The sequence below is a fragment of the Elephas maximus genome, chromosome 4 (assembly GCF_024166365.1).
Source record: "Elephas maximus indicus isolate mEleMax1 chromosome 4, mEleMax1 primary haplotype, whole genome shotgun sequence".
Taxonomy (NCBI): domain Eukaryota; kingdom Metazoa; phylum Chordata; class Mammalia; order Proboscidea; family Elephantidae; genus Elephas; species Elephas maximus.
Genome location: NC_064822.1, coordinates 130,942,299 through 130,956,011, shown reverse-complemented (window position 1 = coordinate 130,956,011; position 13,713 = coordinate 130,942,299). Strand labels below are relative to the sequence as shown.

Here is a 13,713-nt window from a genome sequence, read left to right as displayed (position 1 = left end):
TTTCTTAAAGATTTTGTTTCATTTTTTTGCTTAAAGACCTTATAAATATGAGTGGAGCTAAGCATATCTTTTTCAAGATTGCCTCAACAAACAATTCTCTCAATATATAAAGAATCAAGATGTTGCTCTTGCCAAGATGCAGACAGACCAACCTCAAACAGACTAGCTGTGAGTTCTTCCAATTCCTGTCCAAGCTGATCTCGTACTTTAGAAAGCCTTTCGCATTCTTCATCTTTTAACTTCAGTTCCTATAAGAAATTGATAAATTCATTTTGGATTTTCAGAGTCTGAAATTATATCCAAAAGACTATATAATCTTTACTAATAAAGTTACAAAATATTAATACTGTCCCCTCCTACAATAGTCACATTGAAATGTTTATCTAGCTCTCACTATGTGGAAGACTGTCACGCGAATCTAGAATTACAAATAATTAACATATTAAATTTTCACATTTCTTTCATCAAACATCCAAAGATTAAATATGCAATATATATGTGAAAATAAACAATAAAATGACTTCATTCTTTTTTTCCCTTTATCTTTTATCTAAACAAACTTACTTCCATCAAATAAGGAATTTCTTTATATAATTTCAATAAATGTTCGGTGTTTTTTTTTTCACACTTACTTTTAAAACTGTTTACTTATAGGTCATTTCACATACCACACTGCTATTTAATCTAAAATTTCCATTAGGAGACGATACCCATTTAACACTGCAACCAGAGGTAAACGAGGCGTATCAGCAGTTAAAGTCAAGAAGATAGTTAACGATGAAAATCACATCCTACATTTAAACACGACTCTTCAATAGGAATAGATGTAAAAAATTCCTTTATTAAGATGTTAAAAAACATGCAATTTTATATTTTGAAGTAGTCTTAAATTAACCTTTCAAACTTACAGATTAAAAATTCAAGGCCCCTAAATTTTTTTTTTTTTTTATATATATTAGTCACAATTATATTAATAAAATAATGAGTTAATCATGCGGAATAGCTTTGTTTTTCAAATTTTATTGTGGTGAAAATATACATAACAAACATATGCCACCTCAACAATTTCTACATGTACAATTCAGTAACACCAATTACATTCTTCAAGTTGTACAACCATTCTTGCTACCCTTTTCCAAATCATTCTGCCACAAGTAACATAAGCTCAAAGCGGAACAGTTTTTTAAGCCCCCAAAGACGGCTCCTGAAAACCACATATAACCACGAGGATCTCAGAAAAATCCAACAATCACCTCTTCCACATAACTAGGCGAAAAGAGAATCCCCACAAATCTTGAAATATGAGAGAATGTAGCTCAACTGCCAACAATGAGGCATGAGCAGCTCTACAGAAGAGAGCAGCAGAAAATGAAAGGGGACTGCCATTGTATCCTACAAGCCTCAGAACCCAAAAATCGCTAACAAATATCCCAAAATGAAAGGACCGTACCCAGAGTAGAAACTGGAAGAAAAAATCTGAGAACAAAAGGTGAAAAAGGAAAGGTTTTCAGAGGCCACAAGTTGCAGGTGAGCACAAAACCTGTGTATGCAGTCAAGACAGCAGCAAACACTGGTGTGAAGCTCTAAGCTCTCAAGAATCTCAGAGTATCTAGCAAAGAACCCCTTTGGAATCTGAAACCAAATTAAGCAGGACATGATCAATAAATACAGGGAGCTCACGGTTGCGGGGGCGGGGGGGCAGGGTTCCAAAGAAACAGATCCCAGGAAGAACTGAGAACAAAATACTTATCTCATAATGAAATGATAAGCCTATAAAGCTCTCAGAAACACTGGGCTAGAGGAGAAAACCTTCTCAAGCCTCAGCTCTGAAAGACAGAAGTGGCTATACAGATAGACCAAATTTTGAGCCTTACCAGTAATAACAGAGGGAAAAGCCCTTGAAACTTAAAACTGGGAAATCTATCCTGGCCCTATCCTATCCCCTTTACCCTCTTCCTAATAGTTCAGGAAAATACAATCCATTTAAACATGGGAAATTAAAAAGAAATATGTAAAGTTATCATAAGAAAAAGGATAAACACACAGCCAACTCACCTACAAGGGAAAATCACAATAGTACTAAACTTCAACAGCAACACTTTACGCTAGAAGACAATGAATGGAGTTACAGTTTTAAGATTCTGAAGGGAGGGAAAAAAAAAGAAAAACTGAGAATTTTACACTGAACTAGTTGCCCTTCAAGTATAAAGACCACAAAGAGTTTTAAACCTGCAAGACCTTAGGGAATCTCTCTCCATAAGCCTGCTTGATTGATCTAGTAGAGAATGAGTTTCAGATAACCAAGAAATAACTGGAGAAGTTTTAACATTAACGACTAAGAAGCAAATATATAAAACTGTAGAACTACAACTCAAGCTGACAGAACACTATGTAAATGTTATCGGCTTTGGCAATGTAAAAATAACACACACAAACAGAAGGACGAGATAAGGCTCACTAACTACTTAAGTATTAAACGCAAAACCAAGCCCACTGCTGACACACAGCGACCCTGCATTAGCATGGAGTAAAAAGGGATACTTAATTGAGGCTCATGAATCAATTAGTACAAAACTAAACATACTTAAGATCACAACAATTAATATTAAAATAATGTAATTAAAATTAAATGATAGGGGAAAAGTGAAGAAACAGTTACTAGATAATTTTAGTATTGCTAGGGAGGAAACCCTGGTGGCGTAGTGGTTAATTCCTACGGCTGCAAACCAAAGGGTCAGCAGTTCGAATCTGCATGCACTCCCTGGAAATTCTATGGGGCGGTTCTAACCTGTCCTATAGTGTTGCTATGAGTCGGAATTGACTCGACGGCACTGGGTTTGGTTTTTGTTTGGTAGGGAACACAGGCAGTATCTAAAGAAAGGCTAAGCATAAAACAAAACAAAGACTATAAAGGGGTGCACCAGCCCAGGTGCAAAAACTGGAAGGCAGGAGAGGACAGGAAAGCTGGTAACAGGGACCCCAAGGTCGAGAAGGGAGTGTTGACATGTCCTGGTGTTGTTAACCAATGTCATAAAACAGTATGTGTACTGTTTAATGAGAAACTAGTTTGTTTTGTAAACCTTCACCTAAAGTACAACTAAAAAAAAAAAAAAAGAAGAATTTGTAAAAGAAAAAAAGAAGGGCTAAGGGTATATACAAATATCTTTGATTAAAGGTAACCATTAGAATGAAAATCAAACCTTCCTAAATACTAAAAAGAATAAAAGGGGAGCACATAGTGAAAAGATCCGTATACATGCACAGAAAACACATCTGAAAGCTGTTATGACAGAACAGCCCAAACACAGCACTTTTATCAATAAATACAAATGAGCATAACTCACCTATTAAAATTAAATGATTTTCAGATTGGCTAACAAAGCAAAATCCATCTCTATGCTCTATACAAAAGACATACCTAAAACAAAGTGATTCAGACAGATTAAAAATAAAAGGATGGGCAGAAGTATATCAAAAAACACAATACAGAAAAAAATCAAACAGGCATCTCAATCTTGATATGCTACATAGAACATAGGGCAAAATCATTAAGAAGAAAAGGAATATTCATAATGCTAATGACTACAACACACAATAAAAACTTAAAAATTCTCAAAAAACATGAAAATAAACCTAGACAAACAGGAAGAAAGACATGCCATATTCTTATATAAAAAGACATCATAAATACACCCAATTCTCCGAGTTAATTTGCAAGTACAAATACGCACAAATTCAAAGCCAATTCCTTTCAAACTCTAAAATTTCACAACGTTATAAACCATTTAAAAACTAAGTCAATTCATTCAGCATTTTCTGCAAGGCAGGCATGATGGTAAGCCCTCAGGATATAAAACCAAACAAGTTAACTGTCCCCTTGAGACAATTCCAACTATTAAAACAAAGGATAAGTCAATCATGAGGGCAAAATTCTTGAATATCTCCCTACCAACTACCAAAGTGGCATAAACCTCACCCTAATATTAAAGACCCCCTAAAACATGTTTTTTTTTTTTAAAAACATGTTCTCAGTTTCTCATCAGAATTCTTTCTCTTGATCCATACTCTAAAGCTAGACTTCAATTGGTGTGTTCATTCCTCATTCATTCCCCAATTTGATCCCATACATCTGGGCTCCTTCCCTATAAATAAAAAATACATATATCTATCTATTATTTATCCTTTATGGTCCAACTCAATCTACATATATGAAGTCAAATTTATTCTTTGGTAAATACTTTTTAGAACTTTTTTTGTACTTTTTATTATGATACCTTGATTGTAATACAGTAATTCAAAATTCCCTCCTTCCACAAACATTAATTCTGTGTTAACAATGCACTGGGGGCACTGGTAGTTCAGTGGTAGAGTTCTTGCCTTCCATGTGGGAGACCCTGGTTTGGTTCCCAGCCAATGCACCTCATACACAGCTACCACCCATTTATCAGTGGAAGCTTGTGTGCTGCTATGATGATGAACAGGTTTCAGTGAAACTTCAAAATGAAACTAGGAAGAATGGCCTGGAAATCCATTCCAAAAAAAAAAACAACAGTTCAATCTACAACCAATTGTGGGGATGGCACAGGACCGGGCACACTTTGTTCTGTTGTACATGGGGTCTCTATGAGTCAGGGATCATCTTGAGGGCAGCTAACAACATTTATCTATCTATGTGCTAGACACAGAGAAAAGAAATGAGATCTGGTTCACGATTTTTCATGAGGTCATAGCCTAATGAGGGAGGAAGCAGAACAAATTTTAAACAGATCCACAAGGCAATTTGATAAGGGCTACAGGAGCGATGTATACATATTAGAGAAAGTATGAATTTGCCAAACGAAAAGGAGGAATAAAGCAGTATGCTTTACAGTAGCTGAAGACCCGAGGGGAGGGGTGTTAAAAGAAGACGATGCCAGAAAGTCAGGTTTATGGCCAATCCTGAAAGGTCTTGAATGTCAGGCTAAGAAATTCAGACTTATCTTAAAGGACTGTGACCAAGTATCTTCCATCGAATTGAAGACTTCTTCATTTGAATACATTTTACACATCAAGAAAGAAAAAATGTTGTCAATGCTTTCTTTCCACTTAAAATTTCTATTTTATACTTACAGGAAGACCCCTTTTAAACTGATTGATAGAGACATAGATTTTTATCCTATATCATCCAGCCCTTCTTGTGCCTTTCCCAAAACCAGGTTCACACACAAGTAGGCAATGACAACTGTCATGACTGCTGCCAAGCTAACAGCAATTTTAGAGATGTTAAAATGGGGAGAAAGGTACAACTCAGAATCAATGAAACACTGTATACATGTTTATCCCCAACTAGTAAACTCCTCGAGGACAGGTATATCAACTTATTTTTCCCCTTACCAGAACTAGTACGATGTTGTGAATATTTTGGTTACTCAAAAGATATTTGTTAATAAGAGAAACATAATAAATGCTTACAAACATCTCTAGCTACAGTTAGTAGGGCCAAGCTGAACATGGATTTTGGTACAGGTGCATTTTTGAGTAACTTTCTCTGACTATAAGCCACTCTCTTAGATTTTATTTTCCAAACAATTTCATTCTCCTTTAAGAACAGTTAAAAGTTGAAAATAATATCTAACACCTTAAAAGTCTCAAAGAAAAACCAAACCAAACTCACTGCCGTCAAGTCGATTCCATTTCATAGCGACCCTACAGGACAGGAGAGAGCTGCCCCACAGCGTTTCCAAGGAGCAGCTGGTGGATCCAAATTTTAGTGAATTTAAAAGTCTCATACTTCAGTGAATTTAAGAATCAAACGGGGTGCTTGTTGAAAATGCATATCCTCAAGCCTCAACACAGTAATTGTTTCTACACACACGGGTGGATCCACATTTTAATAATGTTAACTCAAGTAACAAGGCCAGAGGCCGGCTGTGGAACAGACCGTCAACTGCTCATATGCAAGTTCAAGCTGCAACTGAAGAAAATCAGAACAAATCCCACCTGAATTTAGAGACCATCACAAGAATAGATTTGACACACTGAACACTGATGACCAAAGACTAGACGAGTTGTGGAATGACATCAAGGACATCATACATGAAGGAAGCAAGCGGTCATTAAAAAGACAAGAAGGAAAGAAAAGACCAAAATGGATGTCAGAAGAGACTCTAAAACTTGCTGTTGAATGTTGAGTAGCTAAAGCAAAAATAAAAAAGTAAAAGAGCTGAACAGAAGATTTCAAAGGGTGGCTTAAGAAGACAAAGTAAAGTATTATAATGACATGTGCAAAGACCTGAAGGTAGAAAACCAAAAGGGAAGAACACGCTCAGCATCTTTCAAGCTGAAAGAACTGAAGAAAAAATTCAAACCTCGTGTTGCAAAAGTGAAAGACTCTACAGGGAAAACATTAAATAAAACAGTAAGCATCAAAAGAAGATGGAAGGAATAGAATCACTACCAAAAAGAACTGTTCGACGCTCAACCATTTCAGGAGGTAACATATGATCAGGAACTGATGGTACTGAAGGACGAAGTCCAAGTTGCACTGAAGGCAGTGACGAAAAACAAGGCTCCGCGAATTGACAGGATACCAATTGAGACGTTTCAACAAACTGATGCATCACTGGAAGTGCTCACTCATCTATGCCAAGAAATACAGAAGACAGCTTCCTGGCCAACTGACTGGAAGAGATCCATATTTATGCCTATTCCCAAGAAAGGTGGCCCAACCCAATGTGGAAATGATCAAACAATATCATTAATATCACATGCAATAAAATTTTGCTAAAGATCATGCAAAAGCAGCTGCAGCAGTATACTGGCAGGGAACTGCCAGAAATTGAAGCCAGATTCAGAAGAGGTCATGGAACCAGGGATATCATTGCAGATGTCAGATGGACCCTGGCTGAAAGCAGAGCATAGCAGAAAGATGTTTACCTGTGTTTTACTGACTATGCAAAGACATTCTACCGTGTGGATCATAACAAATTATGGATAACACTGTGAAGAATGGAAATTCCAGAACACTTAATTGTGTTCATGAGGAACCTGTACGTAGATGAAGAGGCAATCATCTGAACAGAACAAGGGCATACTTCATGGTTTACAATCAGGAAAGGTATGCATGAGGGTTGTTTCCTTTCACTAAACCTATTCAATCTGTATGCTGAGCAAATAACCCGAGAAGCTGTACTCTATGAAGAACAGGGCATCAGGATTGGAGGAAGACTCATTAACAACCTGCGTTATGCCGACGACACAACCTTGCTTGCTGAAAGTGAAAAGGGCTTGAAGCACTTACTGATGAAAATCAAAGACCACAGCCCTCAGTATGGATTACACCTCAACATAAAGAAACAAATATCCTCACAACTAGACCAATAAGCAATATGATAAACCACGGAAGACTGAAGCTGACAAGGACTTCATTTTACATGGATCCACAAACAACATCCATGGAAGCAGCAGTCAAGAAATCAAAAGACGCATTGCAATGGGCAAATCAGGTGCAAAAGATCTCTTTTAAGTGTTGAAAAGCAAAGATGTCACTTTGAAGACTAAAGTGCGCCTGACCCATGCCCATGGTTTTCAGCTGCTTCATATTTATGTGAAAGCTGGATGATGAGTAAGGAAGGCCAAAGAAAAACAGATGCCTTTGAATTGTGGTGCTGGCGAAGAATACTGAATATACCAGGGACTGCCAAAAGAACAAACAAATCTGTCTTGGAAGAAGTACGACCAGAATGCTCCTAAGAAGCAAAGATGGCAAGACTACGTCTCACATGCTTTGGATATAATATCAGCAGGCTCAATCCCTGGAGAGAATGACATCATGCTTGGTAAAGTAGAAGGTCAGCGAAAAAGAGGAAGACCCTCTGTGAGATGCATTGACACAGTGGCTGCAAGGATGGGCTCAAGCATGACGATTACAAGGCTAGCACAGGACCGGGCAGTGTTTTGCTCTGTTGTACACAGGGTCATTACGAGCCAGAACCGACTCAACAGCACCTAATAACAGCAACAACAACACGGCCCAAGTTCTGCCTCAGAATTCCACCAAAAGCTGCTCTTCAGCAACAACCTCTGTAAGACCAAATAGCTGAGTAACTACATCATCACTTCTGGCATCCCTGAATTTGAAAATCAGTTATTACACGGGTTACCACTGTATCTCATCTGATAACCACATTCGCAATACAAACAAAAGAAGTCCATTAAGATTTATTATTACCTGAATACACATTTTTAAACTTGGAACTAGGGGTGATTTTGCTATACAACTCTAGAGACCACATTAAAAGAAATAATGCCTTTTACTTTTGGAGAGTTAACCCTCCAAAGAATCTAGGATCATCACTCAGTAAACCACTCAATGCAGGTTTTCAATGACTTGATTTGGACCTATAACAAAAGATGCTCAAACTATCTACTGACAAAATTCAAACGAGGATGAAACACCATCTCACCTACTGGAGAAATTTAAAAGCCAGAAAATACAGTGTTGGCAAGGGTTTGAAGAAAAGGTAATTAACAAGATGACATTAAGAGTCAGTAATACACTCTGCAGAACTACTGTATTTAACAAAATGAAACGTAGGCATTTTCTTTGATATATTAAGTCCATTTGTTATGGACACCTCTGGATCTTCTGATACAACCATGTAACAATTCATTCCCTGGAGAAATGGATTAAATTAACAACTGTAATTAGTATGTATTGTTCTTAAGTAAACTATGCCAAGATTTAAGCCTACTCAAAAAAGATAAATATAGCCCTTTGGTCTTGTCTCTTCTCTTGGTGTGTTTAAAAGAATCAAGTTATAGCCCATCCCAAGAAGGGGAGGCATCCTAACTGAAACCAGTATTTTAAAAAGATATACATGAGTCATGTGGTTGGCAGCCAATTAAACAAAACAATGTGTATTAATTGTTTAAGGAGAAACTAATTTGCTCTATAAACCTTCATCTAAAGTACAATAAAGATGATTTTGAGAATACTCACTAGACCTCTGAAATTAAAACCTTAAAAAAAACAAATGTTCATGACTAAGGAGAGAGTTAAATCATAGATAGACCCACATAATGAAATACACAACCATTAAAAAAAAAATACTGAAGCAATCACGTATGATGCCAATGTGGACAAAAGTCGCACATATAGAAGACAAAAATAAATAAAAAGGAAAAGTTATCAGAACAGTACATCTAAAATTACCTCATTTTTGTTTAAAAAATTGAGTGCACAGATGAAACAGATGACTAGCTGCCCACCAACCCTTCTGCTCCCCACACGACACACAGCATGGATTTGTTGCTGAGAAGGGGTTGCCTAGCCACAGACTATATTTCACAGCCCACCACACATCCAGTTATCAGCATGAAACTGATTCACACCAATGGAGAAGTTATGTGTTACCACTTCTCAGCCAGGGCTTTCAAGAAGCAGGTATGCCTTCTCCAAGCTTTCTTTTCTGTTTGGCTTATTGGTTAGTTACAGATAACTATAAAACCGTAAGAGATTACAAAGGCTTAAGACAGAAGACACACATCCCTGAATCATTTCACAGAGGATAGCTGTCTATCAACGGTGAACACCTGCTTCGAAGTGCTAATGAATAAAAATGAAATCCTATTAAATTAAGCCACCATAATTTGGGGATCTTTACAAGCAACTAGTATTACCCTAATTAATATATCACACATGGGGGCCTAATCAAACACCAGTGGAAATGCATACACATGTGAATATTCATTTAACCAACAAAATGTATTGAGAATGCATTATGAGCTCAAGATACAGTCATCAGGAAAAACCCATGCAATCCCTATACTCATGAAGCTCGAAATTACTGGGGTGTCTGTGTGTAAGTGCAGATTTCTGTGTAGGAATTACTGGGATGGGGTGCAGAAGATCATCAAATAAATAAAATTTTGCTTCCAATCAAGACAGAGTAGCAGGGATCAGATTTACCACCCTGCCCAACGCAATTAAAAAACTGAAAGGAAAAAAAAAAACATATGAAACAAAGGTTTTCAAGACATTGGATATCAAGCAACAAAAGAGAATAATCCCCAAATGATAGTAAACATATAAGGTGAGCCCCATGAAATGATATAGTTTATTGCCCAGTTTAGGAGCCCTGGTGGCACAGTGGTTAAGCACTCTGCTGCTAACCAAAAGGTCAGCAGTTTGAACCCACCAGCCGCTCTGTGGGAGAAAAGACCTGGCGATCTGTTCCCATAAAGATTACAGCCTAAGAGACTATGGGGCAGTTCTACTCTGTCATACGCAGTCACCATAACTTGGAATCAGCACACAACAGAAACATTTATTACTGCTCATTCGTTCATTTTTTATTACATTGATATTAAGTGGTTGCCAATTAACATTCATTTCTAAAAACAACAAAACAAAAAAGTTTACTGATCATCTTACTATGAGCCAGGTACTTTACATGGTTTCTCTCATTTCAAAAGCATAAACCAGAAATTACCTAGTTTAGAGAGATGGACATTGTGGCACAGTTATACAACTTGCCCATGACCCAATACGGCTATCTAGGAATTGAAACCCAAGATGGCCTTAAGGCAATTTTTCCAAATTACAGTATCATTCCATGGTTAAGAAAGTTAAAATTCACATTTTCTAATATTTCTAAGTCTCCTTTGTCCTGCTCCCTTTCTAATAAGTGATAAAGTAAAAAAGATTTAAACAAGAAATTATTAAAATATTTGCATAAAATACAACGATAGAAAAGATGAGCTGGGGTAAGAGAAGGGAAAAGAACATTGACATTCACATTCTTTTCAATCCTAGGCTGGGCTCAAGGGGAGGAACAAATTAGTTACCACAACCCCATTATTTTAAATAAACTTTTTATTTAAATAAACTTTTTGAGATAACTGTACTCACATACAGTTGTAAAAAATAATGTAGTGATATACTACATGCCTTTTACGTTTTCCCAAATGGTAACATCTTACAAAACTATATAGTACGATATCACAACCAGAATACTGCTGTTGCCACAACATACAGAACATTTCCATCACGAGGATCCCTCATGTTGCCCTTTTATACCAACACCTACTTCCCCCGTCTCTTCCCTCCTCCTAGCCCATGGTATCTACTAAACTGTTCTCCATGTCTGTAATTTTGTCGTTTCGATAATGTTATAGAAATGGAATCATATACTATATAGATTTTCAGGATTTGTTTTTTTTACTCAGTCTAATTCTCTGGTGATTCATTTAATTACATCTTACCATACCCCTTTCAAACAAAACCAAACCCAGCACCGTCGAGTCGATTCCAACTCATAGTGACCCTATGGAACAGAGCAGAACTGCCCCATAGAGTTTCCAAAGAGTGCCTGGCGGATTCGAACTGCCAACCCTTTGGTTAGCAGCCGTAGCACTTAACCACTACGCCACCAGGGTTTCCTACCATACCCCTTACCTTTGGGAAAAGATTTAAAAGGTTCCAGACTCTTGCATGTTATCAATAGTTGGTTCCTTCGTATTGCTGAGTAGTATACCACAGTATGGAAGCACCGAAGTTTGTTTAACCATTTTCCCTCTGAAGAACATCTGAGTTTTTTTCCAATTTTGGACTATTATGACCAAAGCTGCTATCAACACTGATGTACAGGTTTCTGTGTGAACATAAGTCTTCATTTTTCTGGGATAAATGCCCAGGAGTACAAACGCTAGTTCCTATGGTAGAATTGGAGCCCTAGTGGTAGAGTGGTTAAGAGCTCGGCTGCTAACCAAAAGGTTAGCAGTTCAAATCCACCAGCCGCTCCTTGGAAACCGTATGGGGCAGTTCTACTCTGTTCTACAGAGTCTCTACGAGTCAGAATTGACTTGACGGCAATGGGTTGTGGTAGAATTATGGATAATATACTATGGATAACACCGTGAAGAATGCAACCTAACTGCATCAAAATGGAAGAGTTGCATGTTTAGACTTTTAAGAAATTGTCATTTCCACCAGCACTGTACGAGTGATTCAGTTTCTCTATAGCCTTGCCAGCATTTGGTGTTGTCACCATTTTTCATTTTAGCCATGCTAATAAGTGTGTGTGTTGTGTTCTCTCATTCTGACCTTAATTTGCATTTTTCTAACAACTAAAGAAGCTAAACATCTTTATATATGCTCATTTGCCATCTGAATAGCCTCTTTGGCAAAATGTCTCTTTTGCTCATTGTAGTATGCTCTGTCTCTGCATAACACATGCAGACAAGCTGTACCTCAAACTTCCAGACAGCCATAAGACAGCTAGGAAAGAGACACATACACCCACGGGCACCAACCATACCATGGGTGCTGTGTTCAGCTGTGATCATGCTAGACACACAAGACGCTTATACGGTTGTTGGCAAAGTGAAAGTCATTATTACTATTTATGGAAAGCAAACAGTAAACATTAGAATAGTTTCCAAACGGGGAAATTCTTACCCCTCCCCAAATTACCCTTGTCCATTCTTACGCCGGGCAGGCACACCATGGTTCAGGTCAGATGCTGTGTTCATGATGCTACCGCCTTCGGCTACCACCACGCTGCTCAGGGAGCCTCCAGGGCTCCCAAGGCTTCTGCTCTGCTGCTGGGCCTTCCCTCGCCTGCAGAAGACCCCTACACACAATCTCCCAAGCTTCTGCTGCCGGCTCCTGCCACACTACCCGGGCCTGTGGGGCTTCCATGCTGCCATGCTACCCAGGCCTGCACTGCCCAGGGCGAGGAGGTATGCAACCCCTACACAGCACACACTCAGGCCTCTCTTGCCCTGCACAAGCATTACAGCTCTTTTAACTCTGCTGGCAAGCCTCCTGCCCAGAGGCCTCCAGCCCTGCCTGCTATAGGAGACCACTGAACAGGATCCCTGATGCAACCCCTGCACAGTGCACACTCAGGCCTCTGCCCTGCACAGGCAAGGGTTACAACTCTTTTAGCTCCGCCAGCAAGCCTCCTGCCTGAAGGCATTCAGCTCTTGCTCTGTGGGTTGGCAAGCCCACAGCTGCCACCTCACTCTGTGGGCAGGCAAGCCCACCACCACTGTCTCTCACCGTCTTGCACTGTCTTCAGTGTTACAACTCTTTCTTCTGAGTCTAGCAGGTTCTCAGTGCAGCAACCCCAGGTCCTGAGTCCAAAGGATGCATTCCACTACAGACTCTTCTTGTGGTGGGGAGGTCCTCCCTAATCTCCTTAAGGTTGGCCTTTATTATAAGCAAACTCCTTGTCAATTTCAAGGCATGGCCCTCTCACTAGGACCACAAACTGACCAAAGGACTGCAAGTCACTCAATTTGCATAGTAAAACACCAAACTCTTTCGAGATTGTAGCCTAGTCAATCATTTTGGGGGAGTTACGAGACCACAGCTAAAAAGGCCATATAAAAGCAATTTACTGCACTGTACTCATTTTCAAATTTGATTTATTTATTTTTTTTTTTTACTGTTAAGAGTTTTTTATATATTCCAGATACTGATCCCTTGTCAGATACATAGCTTGCAAATATTTTCTCCCACTTTGTATTTTTTTTCAACTTCTTTGTTAGGAAGGGCCTTTCGTAGAACAAAAGTTTTTAATTTTGATGAAGTCCAGTTTGTCAATTTTTCATTTTATGGATCACGCTTTAGATGTCAAGTCTAAGAACTTTTTGCCTAGCTCTAAATGACGAAGACTTTCTATGTTTTTTCCTAAAAGTTCTATATTTTTGGTTTTATATTTAACT

General features: G+C 38.3%; 1 protein-coding gene across 2 annotated transcripts in view; it reads right to left on the bottom strand.

Annotated features, from left to right (window-relative positions):
- RAB3IP (RAB3A interacting protein) overlaps positions 1-13,713 on the bottom strand; it is a 44,236-nt gene that overhangs the window by 16,754 nt on the left and 13,769 nt on the right. For both annotated transcript variants that reach the window (XM_049883873.1, XM_049883872.1), the window contains exon 4: positions 153-248. In XM_049883873.1, coding sequence (XP_049739830.1) covers positions 153-248 — 96 coding nt within the window. The remainder of the gene's footprint in view (positions 1-152; positions 249-13,713) is intronic.